This window comes from Ptychodera flava (genome assembly GCF_041260155.1).
Source record: "Ptychodera flava strain L36383 chromosome 23 unlocalized genomic scaffold, AS_Pfla_20210202 Scaffold_24__1_contigs__length_23054250_pilon, whole genome shotgun sequence".
NCBI classification, from domain to species: domain Eukaryota; kingdom Metazoa; phylum Hemichordata; class Enteropneusta; family Ptychoderidae; genus Ptychodera; species Ptychodera flava.
Genome location: NW_027248278.1, coordinates 1,650,233 through 1,675,604, shown reverse-complemented (window position 1 = coordinate 1,675,604; position 25,372 = coordinate 1,650,233). Strand labels below are relative to the sequence as shown.

Here is a 25,372-nt window from a genome sequence, read left to right as displayed (position 1 = left end):
TGTAATATGGCATTTAGTATATAAGAAATAAAACCTTTAGAAGGTGTCTATTATCAATAATCATGATCAGGTCTATCGTACAGTATCCCTTTTCCTGCCAAGTCCATATTTCAACATCAGGTCAAGATGGTTAAAATTAATGAAACACAACATATTCCATATTGTGTATTTTAACATAATACTGTACATTTGAAGGCTGTTGAAAACATATATGCTGTAAAATTGATTTTTTGGACTAAAGATGCTATAACAGACCAAACCAAGTGGGTGAAAATACGTCATGTTTCTGAAAAAAAATCAAAATCTGCTAAACTAAAAGCGGTGATTCCGAGGACCAATTTATTTGTTCCGAGCTGCCAGGACATTACAAATAATTTGGGATCTGAAATCACTTTTCTTTCTTGCCATGGATGTGAGTGAGAAATAATACCAGACTGACAAAAAAAATTCGCGCCTCGGAAATGTCGCCAATTGTTACATTTCTAGTATCAGGCCATAGGAAGTAAATTCTTTGTAATGCATCTATTCACAATTCGGTTCTAGGGCAACACATACAGAAAATTAAACAATGCCTACTTAAATGCAATGTGTAAGGAAAGATTTGACTTCAAAAAGCGTAGAAGTGTTGTGTATTTAAATGCCGTGTATTTTTCATGAAATCTTTAAAAAGAAAAAGACGTACGACAATGGACTTAGCTTACTTTGCCGTTTCGGTTCAACCGAGGTCACGACCACAGAGAACGACATTCCGCTAACATTTTACGCGAGAATTTCAGCGGGAAAAACACGTCGGTGCGTTGACTTATTTTCAGGAATCGATCTAATAGGAATATTTTTGGATGAGTTTGTGTTCTGCAGCTCTCAATAATTGTGTATCTCCTAATATCATGAACATATTCTATGACTTGCACCTGCAGCATGATAGTCGCTCCATATGCATTTGATCCAGCGTGACTATGAAAAGTTTCCTAGGACTAATCTCGTGTTCACCACAATAAAATAATTTTAAACGGCATTGAAAACGATTCTGAAAATTGTGCTTTTATCGGCGGTTGAACTAATCTGAAGTGTGAGAAGGGCATGGCATTCTATGAAAAAGTAACAAATTATTAGGCGTGTCGAGTTTCAACGAACTGAAGTTCATCGCCCAGTTCATCTGTGCTGTCAACGATCCGAAACTTACTTTTAAACTATCCATCCTAATCATAACATAAAAAGTTAATATAGCGAGTGTTGTGAAATCTGTCTTGTGTTCATATCATAACTCATCCGTGTTCAGTCATATCATTTCGAAAGCTTCGATCTGCAGTGCGCTGTGCAACGGCGAATGTTGGATGGGAAATGGACTATTCTGACGTTGGTGGCGCTTTACCAGATGTAAGCTGAAATAACGGCATTATTCAAGAAGTTCACGGCTTTTATTACTACTATATAGTAAAAAGAATTCAGGTTGACCTATTTACGCCCGGATCATTTTTTCACCCCGTTCTCCAAGCACAGATCGTAAAGAGACCCTGTTTTGTGGCCACACGTTCTCTTCTCATCCAAGAACACGGTGGTACAGTAATACGTTGATAAAAATTCATAATTTTGATAAAAAATGCGATTTTTCAAAATCTCTCGCAAAATCCCGTGTACTCTCGCTTACCCTAAAAATTGACGGTGCCCCCGCGCGAGAAATTATAATAAAGGCAAATATAAACAAACACAATCGCATTTAATGAGGTACATTTGGTAAGTTTCTTGCGGATTATTGTGACATTCACCTGATTTAATTTGTTTGCTTAAATTATCTCCGTGTTTGCGATTAATAATTATAATATCCCGTCTCCGGTGGGGGCTCGCGACCGACTTTTTGTTTGTAAGTGCGCCCGACCGCTATACGTGACCCCCGTCGCTTACCCTATGTTCTAACGGAACAAATTCAGCACAAACGAAAACCGCTAATTTCAAGTATCTCTACGCGTATAATGTCCCGAAATATGTTAATTTACTCCAGCCATACCTTCATTTACTCGTCCCGTCTTTAAAATTGTGAATGGGTTTGATTTAATGTGAATTAGCGACATCAAACGAACACTCCGGACAAGCCGCGGATTAGCACCCCCCGACCATGTTTTGCCTGTGCAAACAAACATGAACCTGTGACCGAAACGGTATACCCTCGTAAAAGAGGCGTAGATTTAGACCAATGGATAGGAATATTATAGGAGCCATGGAGCTTTTAAAAATTATAACATTCAAACAACATGAACTATTCAAAACTTCCAATTTTTAAAAGATATTTCGATTTCGCGCGCGTCGCCCAGTCGGTCGCCCAGACGTACGATGAGGTCAACGAACTCCTGTGTATGTTACAAGCCAATGAAAGGCGCGCCGTATCTCCTGGCCTGGGAAAACGTATATATGTGCATATCGCGCAAAGTGAGGAGTTTGTGAAAGGATGTTTGGATAATAATGTCAGAAAGATAAAGTTTTACAATGAGTAGGGATGTAGTGTATTTCTTTTCAAGTATTGCTGTCAAATTGCCGTGATTAAACACATCCAGTCCGGCTGGGGCTGACACCGGGATGGAGTGGCGGAGGTCGATCATCACACGCAAGGACATGGAAATGTTCTGATGCGACGTAGTCCGTCCCTTGGTTTATTCTCAGTGCATGGAGCCTAAGCTTATTATTTACGCGATTGGAAATGTGTGATTTACAAAATATCCGCAAAAAAGTAATGCGAGTATAGTAGTAAGAAAACTTTACATGGTATGATCTATCACGCCAACGCCGGTCCCTGGGTAAATAATTGTCGAGGCCGGGTGATCGTACTCAAACATCCCCGGGCCCCGGGCTCTCGCTTTGTTCAAAGTTGCGACTTGGCGTCAATGAATGACTTTCCTTCAGGATGTCTATAAAATAAATCCAAACTATCATTGGATGATATTTTAAAAATAAAGCCCTCCCATATCCGTCGGGTTGATTGTCTTCTCTAAACTTGCGCAATGATTGGTCCTTTCCGAATATTGTCTAAATTTTATACCACATGGGGGGAAGTTCATCAACAACAAGGTCTGTGAGTGGTTCACAAATTGCAACTTTCATCTCACAAAATTGTCAATCAAACAGTATGGCGTCCCACAACGTTTTGTCTCCGCACTCCAGGGTGAAAAAGAATCACTTTGCGAGCAGACAACGAACATTTTAATGAATTGATCATTTTTCAACATTAAAAGTTATATAAATGACAACTTAAAGTCACAAAAAACAACATGATGATGAGACAAAGATTGAATGAGGGAAAGTCCTGACACATTTCCATGAAATCTAGGATAACTATTTGTACTGTTGTTTGTTGATAGTTATAATTTTCAACACGTCTGTATCTTTTCAGGTCATAAATACAACACTTTACTCGTTCCTTTAGCAATGACTCATACTTTAACATCTGCATAATTTATTCTTCAACACACAAGTCACTTTTCTTTGGCTATGGTATCTCCACTCTCTCTCGAAAGAAATTATGACATCTTCAATATCATGAAAACAGTGTAGCACATAGGGTTGTTTATTTCAAATACTACATGAATATGCAGGCAAACATCAGTAGATGAAATTTTGTTCAATGCTATACATGTATATCATTGATATAGGAAATATACCAGTGTATCCAGAAATACCAAGTGTACAAATATAGCGTGAAATAAATTTGCATCTACTTGAATTTTTAGGGTTGCCCAGAAATAAATATTAAATAAACATTATTTATTGCTTGGTATGCTTTTCACAAAACTGATGCAGAATGAATGAATGAAAGTCAAGATGACATTTTAGTATGATTACGTGTAGCTGTGAATACCATGTTATAGGCTACAGTTTGAAATAAGATAACCAAGGTGAAAATCAGCAAGCCGTAGATCTATTATTGACCCTATTTGAAACTGTCCCTCAGCTACAACATCATGAATTCACCTGGAGATTCAAGAATCTCACCCACCTAAATCTAACAGTACCCTTCTAAACACAAGTTGCCTGAGTTCCACCAATGACCGAAGAGACACAATGAACACAAGATGCTGGAGAATCATAATTTTATTTATTTGATCATTTCTTCCCGACCTTCCTTATTTTCATTTTCGGACAAATGATACTATAATATGGAAGGGATTGAAAGATATCAATCCCCAACTCTTTCTGTATATAACAAAATAACTAATAACTGAAAAAAACAAGGAGAGGCTTAATCACGTCATGGTCTCCAAACCGATTCTGTAAAATAGTTTACCCTAATTGCCTTTTTGGGAATGTGCAACTTTGTAATCAACTTGCTGTGTGTATTTCAGGTGAGATAAACACTTGCAAGTGTAAAATTGGCGTCATCCTCATACTCACTTCAGCTTCACAGGGCAGGTATGGATTTTGAGTGTGAGATGCTGCGGTGTCATTTTTTTCACTAGACTGACGACGGTCAGATCTGACTATTCCCGACAGTACAAGCATCATATCATGCATTTCCAGTTATCTCTTTCACAAACATTCATTCAGTAGGTTTTGCGAAGCATCTGTTCCATAAACAAATACATCTAGATACTCTTTTAGCATTCATTCTAACTACTAGCGAAAATGATACCGAAAATCACGCACCGCAACCCGCAAAATAGCGCATCCGCAAAAAAAGTAATGCGAGATAGTAGTAAGAAAACTTTACATGGTATGATCTATCAACGCCAACGCCGGTCTCTGGGTAAATATTGTCGAGGCCGGGTGATCGTACTCAAACATCCCCGGCCTCTCGCTTTGTTCAAAGTTGTGACTTGGCATCAATGAATGACTTTCCTTCAGGATGTCTATAAAATAAGTCCAAACTATCATTGGATGATATTTTAAAAATAAAGCCCTCCCATATCCCTCGGGTTGATTGTCTTCTCTAAAACTTGCGCCATGATTGGCCCTTTCCGAATTTTGTCTAAATTTTATACCACGTGGGGGAAGTTCATCAACAACAAGGTCTGTGAGTGGTTCACAAATTGCAACTTTCGTCTCACAAGATTGTCAATCAAACAGTGTGGCGTCCCATAACGTTTTGTCGCCGCACTCCAGGGTGAAAAAGAATCACTTTGCGAGCAGACAACGAACATCTAACGCCGCACATCGAGTCAGAAAATCCTATCGAAAGTACTGAATTGTTTTTTTACTCACCAATCCGAATTTATTCTACCTTCTTTTCTACACTGAACTAATTTCAATCACTAACCACATTAGCCTACAGCGAAGTTATATTTTGGTTTTATCATACATTTTACACTTTACCAATTATCTGTGATGACAAAATGCAGAAAAAAATGAATATTCGATGCCTAAAGGTTTTATTACATTTTTCAATCTGCAGCATCAATGACTGATCGCCAATCTGAGACTCAACTCCAACAAAAATAGTTCTGGGTCAAAATTGGTAAATACTCATTAACATAAAGGCATAATGTTTTTGTATTGCACTGCAGTGCAAATACCGGTAGTACGAGCGGGCTTCGATTCAAGTAAACTGTGGTACATATTGTAAAGTATTTTTTCGCTCAGACAAGTTTATAGACCGCGTCTGAGGTCATGACGTTTATCCAACCCAAGAGACGTACGAGGCACACTCAGCATGCTCAGTAATAATTGGCAACAATTTCAAAAAATACCGTCAATGACGCTGTACCTTCTCTAATGTGTGGCCAGGTCAGGTAATTGGTTGTTGGCATGGAGTTGTTGGTAAATAGTTGATGATGTAGGGGCATGAGGTGGGATATGGACCCAAAGAACCCAAAAGATGATTAAATACATCAATCAAAAAAATTCTAAGCTACAGTATAAACTGCCTAAAGATAGTTCAATGTGGAAAAAAGTTAAACAATTCAGAAATAAGAATTAACAGTCCAAAATAGTAATGACGCACTTCCTTACTGACCTGAGTGAATGTGAAATACACAACCTGGCATCTGTAAATTACTGTGAATTGCTTTGAAGCATTGGCATTAGACGAACTAGACATATTTTCTAAATCGAGGTGTTGCCAACACTGTCAGGTGCAATTAAAAGCTAAGCGGTATATACGCGGTATACATGAGTCGATCATAAAAAATCAACTCTGCAAAAGTTGAAACATTGTTTAGCAGGAGGTCAGACGTAGTCTAAACAAAACCACCACATATGTTTAAAGCACTGTCCAAGTCTTATCACTTGCTTTCAGGTGTAGTTGTTTTGACTACATCTGACCTGCTGCGAGACAATGTTTCAACTTTGGCAGAGTTGATTCTCTGTGGTCGACTGGAATTACTGCTCAGCTGATAATTACACTTGACAGTGTTGGCAACACCTCGATTTAGACTATGTGTCTAGTTCGTCTAATGCCAATGCTCCAAAGCAATTCACAGTAAATGTATACCAAGTGATCATTTCCAGTCACTTTTAACTGTTTTTAATGGATTTTCCAAAGAGTCCTGTGGAAATGATGAAAAACGCTTATCTGGTCTTGTGTTTGTATAACCTCATGGCTGATAATTGTCATAGTATTGAAAAAAAATTGAAAGTGAAGAAATTACTGTTTTTAATAGGCATATTTTCCTTGAAATACATGACCGTGTAAAGAATATATGCTAAAAGTGTTTAAGAGTAAATTTCTTTTCAAAAAATAATTTAATTTGTGACCAAAGGATTTTTATTCTTTGAGTTTACAAATCACACATTGCCAGTGTTCTCCTGAATAAGGTAACAGGGGCGTGGCGCCCTCTTGTAAATTCCGAGCGCCCCCTTGCCAGAAATGAAAAAGATTTATCTTTTTTGAAACATAAAACAATAAAATGTACGGGGAAAAAAGTTGACAGTGATTTACAAGCAAAATGCGAGCGTGAGCCTCGATCCCGCAGACTGCAAACGTAATTCTCATCGATCTTGCAAATCTCGCGAGTTTGTGATGTCATCCGAGATCATAAGCCCATGTGCAACTCATCGAAGGCAGCCATATTTGCATGGCTCAGTCCGCAACGTACGCGTTACGTTAGCCACAGTCACTCCATAGGGACCGTGCATTAGGTAACCGACTTAGCTGAGTAAACATGGCAAGGAGCTGGAGGGTAACCAAGGACAGCAGAGTACACTGAAGTTTTTATAGGAGGTTAGAATTTCGTTTGTGTATCCCTTCCCAAAGCAAAACAACCTAATGTTAGGCTCGGTCGGACGTGTATGAGAACAATTTTGACATCGATGAATAAATGTATGTCTCTAGACTCGCTAGAGTAATCTTCATTGAAATCCGTGAACTGTAATAAAAGTTATGGAACACTGTTTCAGATCTCTTTTCCTTTGAGTTTTTTATACGAAAAAAAATGCTCCGCAAGCCTGAGTTTATGGTCACCGTGATAATTTTGACATCGATGAATAAATGTATGTCTCTCGCTATGTTTTCGTTTTCAAAAAATGTAATCTTCATAATTGAAATCAGTGAACTGTAATAAAAGTTATGAAACACTGTCTCAGATCTCCTTTCCTTAAGAGTTTTAAAAAAATCTGAAAAAAAATACTCCCCAAGTGCCACCAAATAACACCATTTTAATCTCTGTTTTTTAAAAGCTCCAAGGGCAGGAGGGGGGACACCCCCCTCCTGACCTCCCCCCGCGACCGCTAAAGCGGTCGCTTGTGGTGCTTCGCACCACGTCTTTGCCCTCTTCTAAAAAAATCCTGGGAGAACACTGCATTGCAATTTGTTCAATCATCTTGTGCAGTGCAAAATTTATATAATGACTGAAAAACAAAAAAAATTGGCAGAATTACAGTCTTTGTGATGTAAAATATGGGTGACATCACGATGACTGTTAATCTGTTTGAAGTACTAATATACTATAATTTAAAGAAGAAAAATTCATGCAGAAACGGTAAAATATATTGTCAGCAATGTAGTGTTAATTTTGACTTTACATCAAAATATGCCTTTGCTGGATACCAAATATACAGGGTGAAATATCAGCCATGTTCAGCAAAATCCACACAACAGCATTGATCCTTTTCTAATTTGATTTGATTTGCTTATGTTATCCTTGTATGACAGTCAGTACAATATGGAACTTGAACACAAAACAGTGAATAAGTATGCTGTAAATGAAATGGTGTGGCTGCATCCACATGCAGCAATAGGAGTGCCTTTGTCTCTCACCCCTCATTTCCAACCTGTCACATCCCTGAAAAAATAGTTTGGTCTTATATTTATAATGTTAATAATTTCTGTATTTGTTAAAATGTGCGCATCTCAAAAACTTGATCATAAACATTTTCATTGTTTTTTATAGCTGACCAATCAGTTAACCTGTTTATTTTGAATATTTGCGCATTTTTCCTCAGTATTTGACATTTTCTGAATACCTTCTTATTCAGTTTGTCATTTTCTAAAAGTTTAAATGCTCCATTGTGTGGTCAAGCTTTCCACAAGCATCAAATGTGGTACTTCATATAGGAGGGTCTGCCTCTAGAGGGCGGGCATCATGAACACTCCTGTGTTTGTTGGTTAATTCCTCCACGTAAACTTCTGATTGTACTGTAAACATTGAACATGGCCGACGTCCGATTTTCCTGTCTAAAACTTTCACTCATTTTCGTTCATATGACTCTGAAACGCCAGGAAACGATTGGGAAGAAAGGGTTATCTTGAATATTGAGGTACTCGCCGATATTTTGCAAAATTAAATGAGAAAAAATGCAAGGAAAATGCCGACAGGCTTACACAATGACAGTTTTCAGACTCGGAGGCATATGATCATCTCTGCAGATTATGCAACAGGCCCAGATCACGTGAGGCCATGAGGGGATATCCACGCAACTCAGTACCAAACACTAGCGCTCACAGAGTGAGCAAACACAAAGTGAGTACCCCTAACGTCAGCTCAGTAGTCTGTAATAGATTGTAGTCAACTAAGAAACCTTGGAGAAAGTCTTAACACTGTGCTATGCCGCGAAGTCCCTTTTGATTTTTGTCATAGCTCAAAATCGTTCTCCCACACCTCAACCTGAGCCATGAACACCCCCACCAGTTTATGATACGACCCATCACAATGGCATGATGTCAACGGATCTTGACAGACGGAAGTCTTGACAGACGGAAGTTCTTGACAGCAGCATATTGGTTTTCAACTCTAATACCTTCTCTGTCTATAAATAGACACGAGAAGGTAAAAAGTGATTTGGAGACGAATATGTGCTTGAAGACGTATGTATTTAGTGAATATCACTTGGAATTTTGTGTCCTAATTGACCACATGCAAAGTAGAATTAATGATATTAAGCTGAAGTTCAGATCCCGAGGAAAATTTATAACCTAGTAGACAGAGCCGGACTCATTGAACAATCTTCAAAAATTAGCACAATCAAATGGAATACAAAAGAAATTCAAAGAAAAAAATTGAGTATAATGATACTAAACACTACGACGTAATCTAAATTCGGTATTGAATTACTAACTATTCCAAGGCAAAGCACTTACTGCTGAAATCACTAATGTATTCAAAACGTAAAAACAAAGACCCTGCCGCCAGCACGTCTGACCGCAACTTTTTCCGGCTGTCAGCAAGACTTGTCAACCGAAAACATGAACCCGCCAAATTCAAAACATCGACGCGCGAAACAGAAAAGTTTGACTGCCAAGACCAAAAACATAAAACCACGCCCACCTTCCAAACGCCGACCACCTCACACTTACAAGTAAGTTGTGTTTGAAGCGTGTTTGTGGACAGCTTTTCTCTCGATTTACTTACTGCTTTACTAGACATGGTTCAAGTACATGATTTTTGAACGTGTGAGTTGGGTGAACCCTTGGAATGCCATGATTTGTGTTCTGTTTTCATGTGAAACGTGTGAGTAGGATGATATGAACGCGTTGAGTGGGGTGAATGCGATACAGGGAAGTTTCACCCGGCACAAACTAACTCACTGTAGCTGCACAGACTAAATAAAAATGCGTTTGAACGCTACGAAAACCTGACCTGGGCTGCCAAATTTTACACGATGAACTTTTACAGATCATTTTATTTTTTGAAAATTCACCGACTTGAACCAATTCTCTGGTTTACTTCGTCCTGTGACACCGTAATGGCTCAAACGGAGATTTAGGAGTGGGAAGACAATCTTGCCCGAGTTACAGGATTTGATTGTCATGGAAATCTTACTGCGTGGTGGGGATAAAGTTACTGGCGATTTTCTCGTCATTCAGAGAGGTGGCGAAAAGTTTCGTTTCAGCGATCGTGGGTTACGAAATTTATGGTAACGCTTATGTATCGTGTAAAGCGTTAGATATCTCTCAAAGAAAAAGAAAATGACGAATATGGCAATAGTGCAGAAGATGTCTCAACCAGTGCCGTCGCACGAGGTGTGAGAAGCCGATGGTCAGTTTGGGAATGGACTTTTAAAAACTGACGCCGCGCCATTAGCCTATGAGAAATTCACCGATGAGAATATTGCTAACTGTGATGAATATGTGAATTTTTTTCTGAACAACACCCAAACAAAATCCAATTCTTCGATTTCCAGTTCTTGCATATTTCACAAAGTCCTAGTCCATGATTTCGAGCCATGCTTCTTGTTGTTTCTCCCGCGCCGCGGCGTGTCGATGTTCTGTTCGGGTAAATCCTGTGCATCGTCTCACAATTTTACAATTTTCCAAAGATGAACGACAGAATGGCCGCCGGCCGCGCCAGTCGACAGGGCCATAATGTCTGAACAACGTCTGAGAAAGTGGTTGATCGTGAAATTTGAGGTCAAAATTGGAGGCGTGGTTTAACAGATTTGCTTTGGCGGGTACAACTTTTCTATTTCGCGCCACGATCTTTTGAGTTTGGCGGGTCGATGTTTTCACTTGACAAGTTGAGTGACAGCTGGGAATATCTTGCAGTAAGACGCGCTGGCGGCTGGGCCTTTGTTTTGACGTTTTGAACACATCAGTGATTTCAGCAGTAAGCAATTTTGGATCTGACGCTTCGCTTCTCAATCGTTTGGTAGCGCAGAAGCTCTTACGCAACATAATCAGGAACTATTTCACTCAGCAGGGTTTTGCGAAGCATCTTGTTCTACACTAAAATTATTTTGGCTTTGATGATTTCCTAATTAATTCAATTATTTAAAATCATATTCATTATTTTTTTCTGGGTGAATTGATAGGGTTTATACAGTACAAGATTTACATACAATGTAAGTCAAATTTTGACCAAAAATGACAAAAAAATTCCTTAAAAATACACATTTGCATATTTCATCACAATTTGAACAAATCTAAGTTGGGTTACCTCTAGGGACCTGTATACCAAATAACAAAGCTGTCTGACAAGCGGTTATGAAGAAGATTTTTTACCAAAAACACCTTTTTTGGCATTAATTTGCCTATTTTCAACAATATCAAAAAATTAAAAAAAACAGTTTGTCAAAATCATATTTTTCATCTACACAACAAATATCAAATCAGTAAGTACTGTGGTTCTCAAGATATTTGAGTGGACGGACGCCTCACAAACGGACATACATACATACATACATACAGACTGACGACGGACGCATACCCATCCCAATAGCTTCTATAGACTATTGTTACGTGCAGAGAAAACGAACAAAAGGGTGAACTCAGCAGTTAACGTTTAAACAAAATTTATTACAAAAATAAAACTAATTGCTAAGTCAGGGATAGAGTACAAGCTTTAAAAGTGTACAGATTACTTATCTCAGCTGGGACGGCAAAGCTCCAGTCTCAGAGTTGTAACAGTCAGTCGGATGAATGAACAGTCCTTTGGCTTGCAGGCTTGAAGCTGCATAAAGTCCACAGTATAAATCCAGCGTTGACAGTGAAGGTCTTGAAAAGTCTTGAGAATGACTACTGCTGGAGTTTAGTAACACACAAGAGACACGATCCCAAAAGTCTGACTGGAAGCAGTGCACGTCCCTTTTATAAAGGCATATAAGAACAATCTAGAACTTTTATTGACATGCTAATTACTGTTCTAAAATTATCTCTCTTACACAACTAATCAACTTTCCAGAACATTCCAAACATGACTAATTGAATTCAAGGTTGTGAGGTCATTAAGGGCAGTGACCTTGAGAATGTTCTAGACTAATTGAACTCAGGTCATGATGAGTGTGGGGGAAATGACCTACATAACACACCCCCTCTTCAAAAAAAGAAAATTTTTCAAAGAAAAATCTTTCTTTTACAAATGTAATCTTGAAAAAGATTTAAGTACTCAAAATTTTTTTACTCTAAAGTAAAATTCTTGAAAGTGAACAACAATAAACTCTAAATACGAGAGAGACAGTCTGCAATTAAATGTCTCTGCCTTTGATATGTCTAATATCAAGATTAAACTCCTGAAACATTAAACTCCATCTTAGCAATCTCTGATTTTTGCCTTTAAATTTCTGCAGAAAAACAAGAGGGTTGTGATCAATATAAACCACTATTGGCTGATTTGAAGAAGTAACATAAACTTCAAAATGCTGTAAAGCTAATATCAAAGATAAACACTCTTTTTCAATTGTAGAGTAGTTTCTCTGGGATTTGTTAAATTTGTGTGAAAAGTAGCAAACAGGATGTCCCATGACTATCTTCCTGCAATTTGTTGTTGGAAACTTGAAATGGCACTGAATTTGGCATAAAGTATGCATGGCAAAGTCCAGTTATTTTTATTGAGTTCGATAAAGTCATTGTTCGGCAAATACTTGGCTTCCTCCTGGAGATGTTCCGCTTTCGCAGGATTCAGTCCGTCTGGATGTTGTTCCACTGGATTACTGTCGCAGACATCTTCGTTGTGATAGATGACGTTTGTCCTCGTTGGGATATCTTGGAACAGGTGTTTATATTCGTGAAGCAGTTCTTTTACCTGTTGTTGTTGTTCTGGCTGGAGGTGTGCCAACTTTGTAGACTCCAGCTTCTCCAGGATTTCTGAGTTCTGAAGCTTGACCGAGCCCAGCTTTGAGTTTAGAGTATTTTCACTCAAGTCAGTTTCAGTATCACTATCTTCATAATGGCTTGAACTGACTGCACTGACAGGCTGAGTTATAGTAGGATTATCCCTATCCAAATATGGCTTAAGCATATTTATGTGACATAGCTGTTTTTGTTTTCGCCTGTCAGGTGTTATTATGATGTAATTTAAATCACTCAATTTCTTATCAATTAGGTATGGCCCAAAGTAACGAGCATGGAGTGGTTTGCCAGGAATTGGAAGTAGAACAAGAACTTTTTGACCTGGTTCAAACTTCCGTTTTGAGGTGTTTTTATCATATTTGGTTTTCATTGACTGCTGAGATGACTCAAGATTTTCTCTGGCTAATTCACATGCTTTAGAGAGCTTTGTACGAAAATCTGAGACATATTTCAAAATATTCAGACAATTATCATCGTCTGATAGGAATTTCTCTTTAACGAGCTTAAGTGGGCCACGGACTGTATGTCCAAATACAAGCTCAAATGGGCTAAAACCAAGAGACTCTTGAATTGACTCTCTAACAGCAAAGAGCAGAAAATGAATTCCTTCATCCCACTGCTTCTCTGTGTCAAAACAGTAGGTCCTAATCATGTTTTTCAAAGTTTGATGAAATCGCTCAAGAGCACCTGACTTTCTGGATGATAGGCGGATGACCTATACTGTTTAATGCCTAGCTGATCCATTACTTGTTGAAAAATTCCAGACATAAAGTTGGAGCCTTGATCGGACTGGACACATTTAGGGAGGCCAAATAAAGTGAAAAATTTGACTAAAGCTCTCACTATAGTCTTTGTCTTTATGTTTCTCAGTGGTATGGCTTCTGGGAACCGAGTTGATGTACACATAATTGTCAACATGTACTCATTTCCTGATCTTGTTTTTGGTAGGGGCCCAACACAGTCTATTAGTATCCTACTAAATGGTTCTTGAAATGCAGGAATTGGCTGTAAAGGGGCCTTTGGAATAGTCTGATTTGGCTTTCTACCATTTGACATGTGTGACAAGTTTTACAGAAATGTGCTACATCCTGCCTGAGATTAGGCCAATAAAAGTGACTGAGAATTTATGATAAGTTTTCCTGACTCCTAAGTGACCAGCCCAGGGCGTTTCATGGGCCAGGCGCAATATTTCAGCACGATAGGGCTTTGGAACCACAATTTGATGTTTTATAGCCCAATCGTCATCAACCAAGACATCTGGAGGTCTCCATTTACGCATGAGAATACCAGATTTTGTATAATAGGAAACAGAGCTATCTGAAGTTTTACCTTCATCATCTACCCTGTCAAACAAAGACAAAATATCTGGGTCTTTGTGTTGTTCTGCAATGAGATTTGATCTAGAAAATGTCTGACTTTGGTCAGCAGAAGTTTTACTGGAAGTTTCAAATCCACGAGGGATAACGGAATGATCCGTGTCAAACACCTGACTGAGAAAGGTGTCATTTAAGTCAACATCTGTGACATTATTTTTGAGAGTATTTTGATTCTCGGAAGTTTTCTTTGACATGGCTCGAGTAATAGCACATGAAGGAAATAAATCGGGTATCTCTTGTTCAATTGGCTCTGGATCCTGATCTAAACTAGGATTATCAGTCACAAGTGGATTAGTGATGACCTTGTCCCCAGCAAGGTCGTTTCCAAGAAGAAGGTGAATCCCTTCGAAAGGCAAAAAAGGCCTAATACCTAAAGTCACAGGTCCAGAAACAAAGTCCGAAGACAAATAGACATTATGGAGAGGAACAGGAATGTAGTCATTGCAATCTACCCCCTTAATAAGAACTTTAGAACCTGAAAATGACTTTTCAGAAAACGGCAGGGTATCTGCCAACAAAAGAGACTGGGAAGCCCCGGTATCTCTTAAAATTTTGACAGGGGGTAGCGGAAGAAAAATCACTAGAAAGTGATATAAAACCATCGTGAATAAATGGTTCGAAAATACCCATAATGCTATCTTGAGAAGAATTGACCTTGACCTCATTAATTGGGGATAAGAGGGGTTTAACCTCAGAAAATGTGTTGCACACATTATTAGACTCTAATTGAGTTGATGAAGAAATAAAGCCGGTGGGCTTAGATCCACTTTGACCACTTTGACCTTCACGTTTTCTTTTCAATTTGAAACACTCTGACATTAAATGGCCGTCTTTCTTACAATAATTACAAGAAAGTGTACCGAACTGTTTGTCAGAAGGAGATTGAGACTTGGGATCTGATGATGTGGGAGTGTTACTTGAATTTTGTGAACTGTTGTCATTTGATTTTCTACTGTCCTTTGAGAAATTCTTGGATGAAAAGGAGGAGTTAAATTTACCTGCATTGTTTCTGTATGAAAAGGACTGGGATGGTTTGCTGAGAAAGGAAGATTTGTGGGTCAATGAATAATCATCGGCCAAACGTGCAGCAACCTCCAATGTATCTGCCTTTTGTTCATTGATAAACGTCTTGATGTCACTCCGAATGCACCTTTTGAATTCCTCAATCAAAACAAGCTGTCGTAATTTGTCATAATTCTGACTGACCTTTTCAGAAGAACACCAACGGTCGAACAGTTGTTCTTTTGTCCGAGCGAATTCGACATAAGTTTGATCCTTCACCTTCTCGCAATCCCTAAATTTCTGACGGTAAGCTTCAGGCACCAACTCATAGCCCTTGAGAATTAATTCCTTCACAGAATCATAATTTGAAGCCTGCTCTACTGACAACTGAATGTAAATTTCTCTGGCTTTACCCACCAAAGCACTCTGCAAAAGCATAGACCAGGACTCCTTAGGCCAATTCAGACTCTGAGCAATTTTCTCAAAATGAAGGAAATATTTATCAACATCCTTTTCTTGGAAAGGGGGAACTAACCTGAAATGCTTAGTGATGTCAAACTTGTCTGAAGGGAAGAATTTCCTGACTGTCCAAGCTCTAAACGTCTCATTTCTAACTGTAGTCGATGTTCTTCCAATTCTCTCTCCTTTTCTCTCTGTCTTTCTTCCATTTGTAATTCTTTGTCTTTCATTTGTAATTTTTCCTGCCTTTCCCTTTCTTCCATTTGCAATTTTTCCTTTTCTAATTCCAATTTCTTAAGCTCCAAATCTGCCTGTATTTCTAATTCTAATTTTTTGAGTTCGAAGGAAGACTCAGGCTCATAATCTTTTAAGGCAGACTCTTCAAATGGCCAGATTTAACTAAATGTTTTGCAATCTTGAACTGAATTTCTCGCTTGCGCATAGATCTTTTGACATCTACTTTAAGGAAATTTGCCAGTGCTATGAGGTTGTCTTTTCTGAGGGAATTAAATGTGTCCTGATCAAGGTCATCCATAAATTCGTCTGGCTTGAATTCTGCCATGATTGAATTTCGCTGAGTTCACAGTATACAGTAGTTTTGAAAAGGCTGTCAAAATGTTGTCAAACGGCTCAAAATATTCGTCTCCCGGACGAGCCCCCAATTTTGTTACGTGCAGAGAAAACGAACAAAAGGGTGAACTCAGCAGTTAACGTTTAAACAAAATTTATTACAAAAATAAAACTAATTGCTAAGTCAGGGATAGAGTACAAGCTTTAAAAGTGTACAGATTACTTATCTCAGCTGGGACGGCAAAGCTCCAGTCTCAGAGTTGTAACAGTCAGTCGGATGAATGAACAGTCCTTTGGCTTGCAGGCTTGAAGCTGCATAAAGTCCACAGTATAAATCCAGCGTTGACAGTGAAGGTCTTGAAAAGTCTTGAGAATGACTACTGCTGGAGTTTAGTAACACACAAGAGACACGATCCCAAAAGTCTGACTGGAAGCTGTGCACGTCCCTTTTATAAAGGCATATAAGAACAATCTAGAACTTTTATTGACATGCTAATTACCGTTCTAAAATTATCTCTCTTACACAACTAATCAACTTTCCAGAACATTCCAAACATGACTAATTGAATTCAAGGTTGTGAGGTCATTAAGGGCAGTGACCTTGAGAATGTTCTAGACTAATTGAACTCAGGTCATGATGAGTGTGGGGGAAATGACCTACATAACACTATAGTCTATAGTAGCTAAAAATCATCCTTGGTGAACTTCCCCTTTAATAAATGTAACATCATGAAATCTTGATCATACAGAGAAACAAGTCTGAATGAAAAATACACAAAACAGTTAACTGTGATAACACATCACACGTCGTCATACACTGCAGTGAAAGCGCGTAGTTCTTGTATTGTAACTAACTACCGGTGACACCGTAACTAACAGTCGTAAAACTTGAAAATCATATCAAAGATAAGTTTCTATTTGCATGTGAAGTGAAAATTCAAACAGGTATCTCTAGAATATAACGGGGTTTCTATCGTCTCGCAAAGTGAAAATTTTTATTGCTCGGTCAAAACGAAAGTCTGCAACCGATGGCCCTTCCATAGTGTGACGCATCAGATTATCGGCATTCTCATCGCCCAGTTGATTACGTCGTGCGGTGAGTACACTCAACACTGTTTTGGAAACTGAATCCCCGTTCGCAGGGCACGTAAGAAACCGGAATCACTAGAGCTATGCAGGATAACAATCGGAACATGAGAAATAGCTCTCCATATTCATTTATCAGAATACGGCAAGATTCGCAGAAATTGGGACGTCCGTTGGCACGCAAAGTCAGTTTAATTTGAGTAAACCCTGCTTGCAAATCACGTCCGACCGCGGGTCATCCGGGTACTTGTGGGTATTTATTGCCGTCGCGATAAGTTTACACACACCAAACTTCCGATGTATTTAGGTATACCGCTGGTGATGTTGTTGTATTCTTACATATCTGATATCACATTCGCCCGTGAAGCCGTCGTTTTATGGAGGAAGTGAACGTCGTCATGGGGAGTCTACCAGATAAGCTCAAAGGGTCATTCATTTTGGCCCAAGGGGTTGGTAACGGTCGTGGGTTGGTGAAATAAAATGTGAATAGTACAACTACACTCTCATTTGTCTCACGTGTCATTTATTTAGAATAATATATATTTTCACTGATTTCATTTTCACATGCGGATTTTTCATCGGTGCTAGCCTTCCTCAAAAATATCCACATAGAATGAGTCCCTTTACACAAATGGTATCAACTGCAATCACTCCAAGCGCCCGAATATTGATCTGGAATGTTTCACAAAGTACACGCGCGCACTCTGTGCACTGACCAAGCGACACGTACCAATTTCAAGTGAAGTACTGCGGGACGAAAATACGTAAAACGTATTTGTAACTTGTGTGCCTGCTTAAGGAAAATATCTCAAGTTTGAAAACGGCTGAATTTCAAATTCAGTATCGGAATGACGAAGGAGACACTATAAAGTTATCCAACAGTGAACTCGATGTCAATGATTTGTATCGTTGCTCAGAAACTCTTCCGAACGCGGAATACAAGCAGGTAAAATTAGAGGTCGTAGAAGATTTCTCTCATCGAGTACGCGGCAAGCGACTCTCTTCAAAATGACGTGAGTTGGAAGAATATTCGTTCGCTTTATCCCGGCTTCGTCGAAAAGTGTACTTGCAGTGGATCAAGGCTTGTAACCATGTCGATGTATCGAACGACACGTTCTATGTTTTGCTCTGTAACTTGTTCTGCAGGTACCTGCGATATCCTCTTGTAACTGTAGTTCAAATCTCGTTTAAAGATGTCGTATATAGTTCTGTGGGCAGGGCCCGGGGGCAGGGCAAGGAATCGATGTCACAGATTTCACTATTTAAAAGCTCCGCGCGAACTTCGCTGGCTGTCATCGATGGCTTCCTTGTTTTCAGATACTCGACATACTCGACAACATCTGCGGAGCTTTACACTCAGTGTCAGTTTTCGGACAGGGTAGTGAATTTCGCCCAAAGCCGTTTCATAAATGACGAGCACTACGAAATCTTATTATCATACCTTTCGAAACTTTGTGTTTTATCCTCAAACTGCTAACACCGACAGAAGTGTCATAAATTAGGGGGTCAAAGTTGCCAAATTTTTTACCCATGTTGAGTGCGTAGTATCGGACTGCTATCGCAATAATCGGACGTCGTATTTGGAATATGATTATAGGGGCTAAATACTGATATTTTGAAACTTCGAACCCCGATTTTCAATTTCGTTGTGTTTAGAAAACTATGTGGAAACATTTCGTGATAATTAGTTACGTTTAATCCATGGACGACGCAACTGTATTTCGACGTGTATAGCGCTTAGATATCGGACACGGGCTGTTTCTGTGTGTTGCGTTTGACATCTTGTATCGTACGGTGTGGCTAACTTCGCCAAGTTTGTAGCGCCCGAAATAGCTTCTACCTAAAAAAAAACTATCCAAAACGGGACAGTAGCGTCACCTGACTTAATATGCGGTAGCATGCCTTGTAAAACGCTATCAATACGGAGCGAAGTGAGTACAACGAACAGCATGTCCGAAAACTGAGGTCGTCCGAAAATCACACAGAGTGTACAGTGTACTGTGTGGGCGTCCACTTGCTCTAGCCGTTACAGTAAGACCGGTTTTCTTGAATCGCGTCAAAATAGTTGCCACCACTGTTGATGCCGATATATTTTTGTCCTGAGCAACGGTGTCCATTCAGCCAAAGCTGAATTATTTCAGACCGCACTGTCGGGCGGACCCTTCGCTTCGACGACATGTTCGGTGGAAATAGTTTGTGCGCGGGACAGACAACGTAGTGGTTGATACCATTTTATTAGGGTTGGGAGGAATGATCGGTAGTAAGTTCACATGTATATTTTTTAAGGTTATAGGCCTACTGGTGATGAAAGACGAAAAGCGAGAGAAACAAAAAATAAAGCAGTGACACTTGGTAAAATGATACAGACAGTAAGAAAATGAACAAGAGTCATTGATTTAATAAAATTTTATTTTTGTGTCCTCATTCAATAAAGTGGAATATTCCGTCCCATCTGTACAGCCGCCACTTTTATGGCCAGGCTCAGCTCCCGGTGGAATTCCAGAAGCGTAAACAGATGTGTAATTCTACCTGATTACTTGGGTGATTACGTGGGAATGTAACAACATCACCAGCGGTATACCTAAATACATTGGAAGTTTGGTGTGTGTAAACTTATCGCGACAGGGATAAGTCATTTTGCGTCACAGCGCCATATTCAAAGTTTCAATATACATACTGTGAATTGCTTTGGAGCATTGGCATTAGACGAACTAGACACATAGTCTAAATCGAGGTGTTGCCACCACTGTCAAGTGTAATTATCAGCTGAGCAGTAATTCCAGTCGACCACAGAGAAATCAACTCTGCCAAAGTTGAAACATTGTCTCGCAGCAGGTCAGATGTAGTCAAAACAACTACACCTGAAAGCAAGTGATAAGACTTGGACAGTGCTTTAAACATATGTGGTGGTTTGTTTAGACTACGTCTGACCTCCTGCTAACAATGTTTCAACTTTTGCAGAGTTGATTTTTTATGATCGACTCATGTATACCGCGTATATACCGCTTAGCTTTTAATTGCACCTGACAGTGTTGGCAACACCTCGATTTAGAAAATATGTCTAGTTCGTCTAATGCCAATGCTTCAAAGCAATTCACAGTAAATGATATAAGTTTTAGTTCTGCTTTTTCCAAAAAACTTCTGTATCATTCGGTCTTCTGTATCGTCGGATTTCTCATTCACCTTGCTCGTATGCGTTACACTACTGACGTCACTCCGCAGTCGAGGGGCTTCCGTCGACCGGCCAGCTTCAACGCGATCAGCACCAAAATGGGCGATGAGTGTCGTCAAGACTCTGTGCCGTAATCACGGATATCCAAATCGTGATCTGGATATTTGGTGGCGTTGAGAACTTTATCGAGGCAAGTTAGTAGATCGGTACATTTCCCAGGGTACATTCCCTAGGAAAACGTGCGTTCGATCAAATGAGTAATGTATTCACGCCTCGTATTTGCATAACCATCAATATGATGATTGGCAGCTGCGTGCGTTAGGGCATCGCCTTTGTAAACTGATTCGCTCAAATGTTGCAATGTCAGGCGACACCACGTGTTGTCGGTGGGTTGCAATCTCGAATATAACAAAGCAAAGTTGTGGGGAAATAATTTAAGCTCAACGTGTTACAATTTCAAGCCATGAGAATAACTGTTGCAATATGGTGGGTGAGTCAATGGACAAGACAACACGTCGTTGACCAAATAGCGCCCACGACGGACTCCAATATTTTGCGTACAGTTAGCTGCAATAATTGTAGCCCTTGGTTGGTGGGGATTGGGCTTCTGTCGTGCGGCTCGCGCCTTGCCCCAACCAGGGCTACAATTTCTTCCTATACCTGCTAGTGTAAAAGCTGCAGTGCGGATCTACACTGCATGGTCAAGGCACACACGGGGCGCATTATTAGAGAATCTCGCCTTACCGTGTGCAAATTTCACTATAATCCTGCTCCCGGATAATGTTAGAGCCCTTGTAACTCCTATCGATGGTCAACTTTACTCCTTGCAGCTGAAAAATGACAGTTTAATGACTCTGGCGCGAAGTCAATTCGAACTGGACCGCCGTCGTTGAACTCTGTACCCAGCCGACTTGTACCTTACATTTTAGGGGTGGCCGATAGGTGCGAGGGACTAATGAAAACGGTGACAGTACAGTAGCGCGCTAGTGGCAGTATAGTTGTTGTTATTTTAACGCTATCTTTTCGGAGGATTGAAAAAGGTCATAGGACTGTTTGCTCCTTTTCAATTACTGCTAGAATACCACTATCGCTGAAAGCAAAGAGAGACCAGTGACCATTGAAGAACTTGCCATCTTTATTTCCTGAGAAGTGAAAGAGATATTCACGCCATGCAAAGTCTGTCGTCTCGTCTTTGCCATTTTATACAGATGCTCTGACAACAAGAGGACACCGCGATATAATTATAAAATATCCAATCGATATTTACGGCTAATATACTATACGATATGGATCTCTAAGGCTATAAAATCTTCGATATATATCGGATATTTACCCGCCTAATTAACAAACTCTAGTATCATCTAGTAGCGAAGTTCGAGCCAGACTAGCGCTTGGCCAGAGCTGTAAAGTGGTGAAATGTCTGACAAATATTCGCAATCTTTTAATCTTGAAGCTTATAGTGGTACATTTTCCGACTGTTTCAAATGTGATGAAATAGTTCCGATTCATAAGGGAGGCTCTAAAAGTGATGTTAACAACTATAGGCCTATCTCCCTTCTACCAGTTCTATCTAAAATACTAGAAAAACATGTTTATATTAGTTTTTTTAGTTTTATGCATTTAATCTTTTTTGTTACAACTCACAATCATCAGACAACATCACTCTTGTCACATTGCTTTAGTCAAGTTAACTGACCAGGGTCTATACTTTTACAGAATATAGATGAAGATAATTGTTTTTAGATATACTTAAAGATTTTTTTCATCGTTGATCATAACATTTTGCTAAGCGAACTTTCTGTGTACATGTTTTCTGATTTGTCACTGAAGTGGTTTCAATCAGACCTTACAGGAAGAAGTCAATGTTAGCTATTTAGGTGTACACGCTCATGTTTTGTCGATTGGTGCGGTGTATCTCAGGAGTCCATTTTTGGTCCACTTCGGATCATGTTATGTATGTCATTTTCCCCCACACTCATCATGACATGAGTTTAATTAGTCTGGAACATTCTCAACTTTGTGTAAAAATGGGAAGCTTTAAATAGATACTACTACTACTGTGACTACTACTACTTCGGTGCTTCAAATTTTATCAGATTTATTCAAAAACTGCTGAGGTCAATATCAAAGCATGTATGTAAAACATGCTGATTACAAGGAATTTGTTACAAAAAGAAAGATGTATCCATGAAAAAGCACAGATGTGAAAATGATGTAAAGAAATCCTCATACAACCCGGCCTACTTCATCATTAAGATGTATGTTGACAGACAAGAAATGCCGAAATTTTAAATTGATAAACACTGCATTATTGAAGTAGTCATGAGCAAACGGATGGAGGAAGTCCATCTGATTAAAATCAGGTGTAGAGTACGGCGACGTCTTCTTATGCGTACGCGGTATTCTCTCCGAGTCGCTGTCGCCTCTCACTACGCGACAGCGAGAGAATACCGCGTACGCATAAGAAGACGTCGCCGTACTCTACTTCTGATTTTAATCAGATTGGAGGAAGTCGTTCCTATATTAGGCTATTTCCATACTGAGTTCATCATGCACACTGTAAAGTTCACTATGGTTCGAAGCGAGACTACATAAATGTCCTGTGAGAAAATTAACCAGGAATGTAATCCGCGTTTGTGTAATGAGTTAAGAAATGCTACGACCCTACAAAAACAGTAAAATACCTACGTGTTGTATACAAATAGCAAAGTATTTGGCAAAGCTGCACTATAAGTAACTATAAATAAATATCGGCGATTTCACAGACCCGGCGTGCCGTGGCACAAGGCTAGTCATTGTAGTATCGTCTAGAGTCCGGAAATTGCCGATAAATATTCTGTAAGTATAGGCGATTTCACAGACGCAGAGTGCTGAGTCCAGTGTCGATCGGCGATTTCACAGTAATCCCGAAATCGTCGATATGTCAAACTTTGATACTAGATGGAAAATATCCGATTTAAAAAAAAAATGTTCAAAGTCACGCCGTCATGGACAAGAATGCCGTTTTGGCACCCCACTTCACACATTGTGACCTTTTTAGTCTAACAGATTTTGCTTGGAACCACTCTTTCCACATTGAACAACAGCGGCATCTTGTAAATGTAGTTGTACCATGGAGGTGGATGGTTGAACTTAGTTGTGAAAGTTGAACTAGTTATATGGAGTTTAACTTAGGCACACGCCTCTGAACAATGTACATGGACACAAAGTTCTATAACTGCTTCAAATGACCCGTTCCCGTGTAGGATTTATTGAACTAGTACGTAACATATTTGAGAAAGTTCGGAAGATAGAGCACAGGATTTATTGAACTAATAAAATGCGTAGTTGAACTTCGGCAAAAGTATCTCTCTTTATTCACCAAGAGTTATATATTGTCATGAAAATTACCCACCCCTTTCAATCCCATAAACTAGTCCTACGAGTATGGCAAGAGTGTCCGGCTTTGGCTCCGGAGGCAGTGAAGGGCTACCCGTAAGCATGCTCATTCAGCTCCCTCACACCTGTCGGCCACCCCTAAAATGTAATGGTACAAGTCGGCTGGGTACAGAGTTCAACGACGGCGGTCCAGTTCGAATTGACTTCGCGCCAGAGTCATTAAACTGTCATTTTTCAGCTGCAAGGAGTAAAGTTGACCATCGATAGGAGTTACAAGGGCTCTAACATTATCCGGGAGCAGGATTATAGTGAAATTTGCACACGGTAAGGCGAGATTCTCTAATAATGCGGCCCCGTGTGTGCCTTGACCATGCAGTGTAGATCCGCACTGCAGCTTTTACACTAGCAGGTATAGGAAGAAATTGTAGCCCTGGTTGGGGCAAGGCGCGAGCCGCACGACAGAAGCCCAATCCCCACCAACCAAGGGCTACAATTATTGCAGCTAGCGTACAGTCAAACGCATTGCCTCCAGAAAAATGCGTACGAAAAAATTCCAGTGCGTATAATACGCACTTTTTGCGTAACCGCGAACTCTGAATTATGTTGCTATCTTTATGCCATTATTGTTAAATAATAACATGTATGTATGTGTCACACTGTTGAGTAATTTAGCCAATTTTGGACACTGCCCCTCGGCCTCGTTGGGGAGAAACGGACCGATGACATTCCGTATTCATGTGTTGCGAATACACGAGACAATAACATATCTACTTGGATTATAATCAAACGATTATTCACCACCTGAAAATACATGTGTGGTAGATTATGTTGTGTAGAAAATTCTACATTTTCACAAGCCATTCGAACATTTGTCGACACGATGTGCTCGTGCAAGAGAGGAGAGAATGAATAGCTCATCTGTAAACGAAACTTACCGAAATATTTATCAGCCGTGGCGTCGTCGGCAACAGGCTCCGAAAAATCTATGAACTGGGGAGCATTGTACTCCAAAACACCCTCATCCGTACTAGCCATGGCCGACACAACGATAACCTTGCTTCAAGAGAAAATATAAAATCGTTTAGATATTATTTCGGCGAAAATCGTACGTTACACTGTTTCGCTGGTTTGTCCGAGGACTGACCGTTCTGTTCAATTTTGGCTCTTTACCACTGCTAACCAATCAGAACACAGAGCCTTATGACGTTGATGTGATTTGAAACGTCATCTTTGGTCGTCATCGGAAAAAGAGATGCCGAAGTGAATCACTTCCGGGTTGTGTCACAGTGCAGCGCTATATCATCCAACAGGAGCTCTTGCTAGTGAACATTCGTGGGCTTTCGTCGATTTTATTGCGGTAAGTCCCACAATGAATTCGATGCTGCATACCGCTGATATTACATG

At 39.6% G+C, this 25,372-nt stretch overlaps 1 protein-coding gene across 1 annotated transcript in view; it reads right to left on the bottom strand.

The window, feature by feature from the left end:
* Positions 1-25,119, bottom strand: part of LOC139124778 (targeting protein for Xklp2 homolog) — a 32,189-nt gene extending 7,070 nt beyond the window's left edge. Inside the window, exon 1 of the mRNA XM_070690891.1 lies at positions 24,904-25,119. Within this exon, the coding sequence (XP_070546992.1) occupies positions 24,904-25,003 (100 nt within the window). The 5' untranslated portion in view covers positions 25,004-25,119. The remainder of the gene's footprint in view (positions 1-24,903) is intronic.
* Between the last annotated feature and the right edge of the window lie 253 nt (positions 25,120-25,372).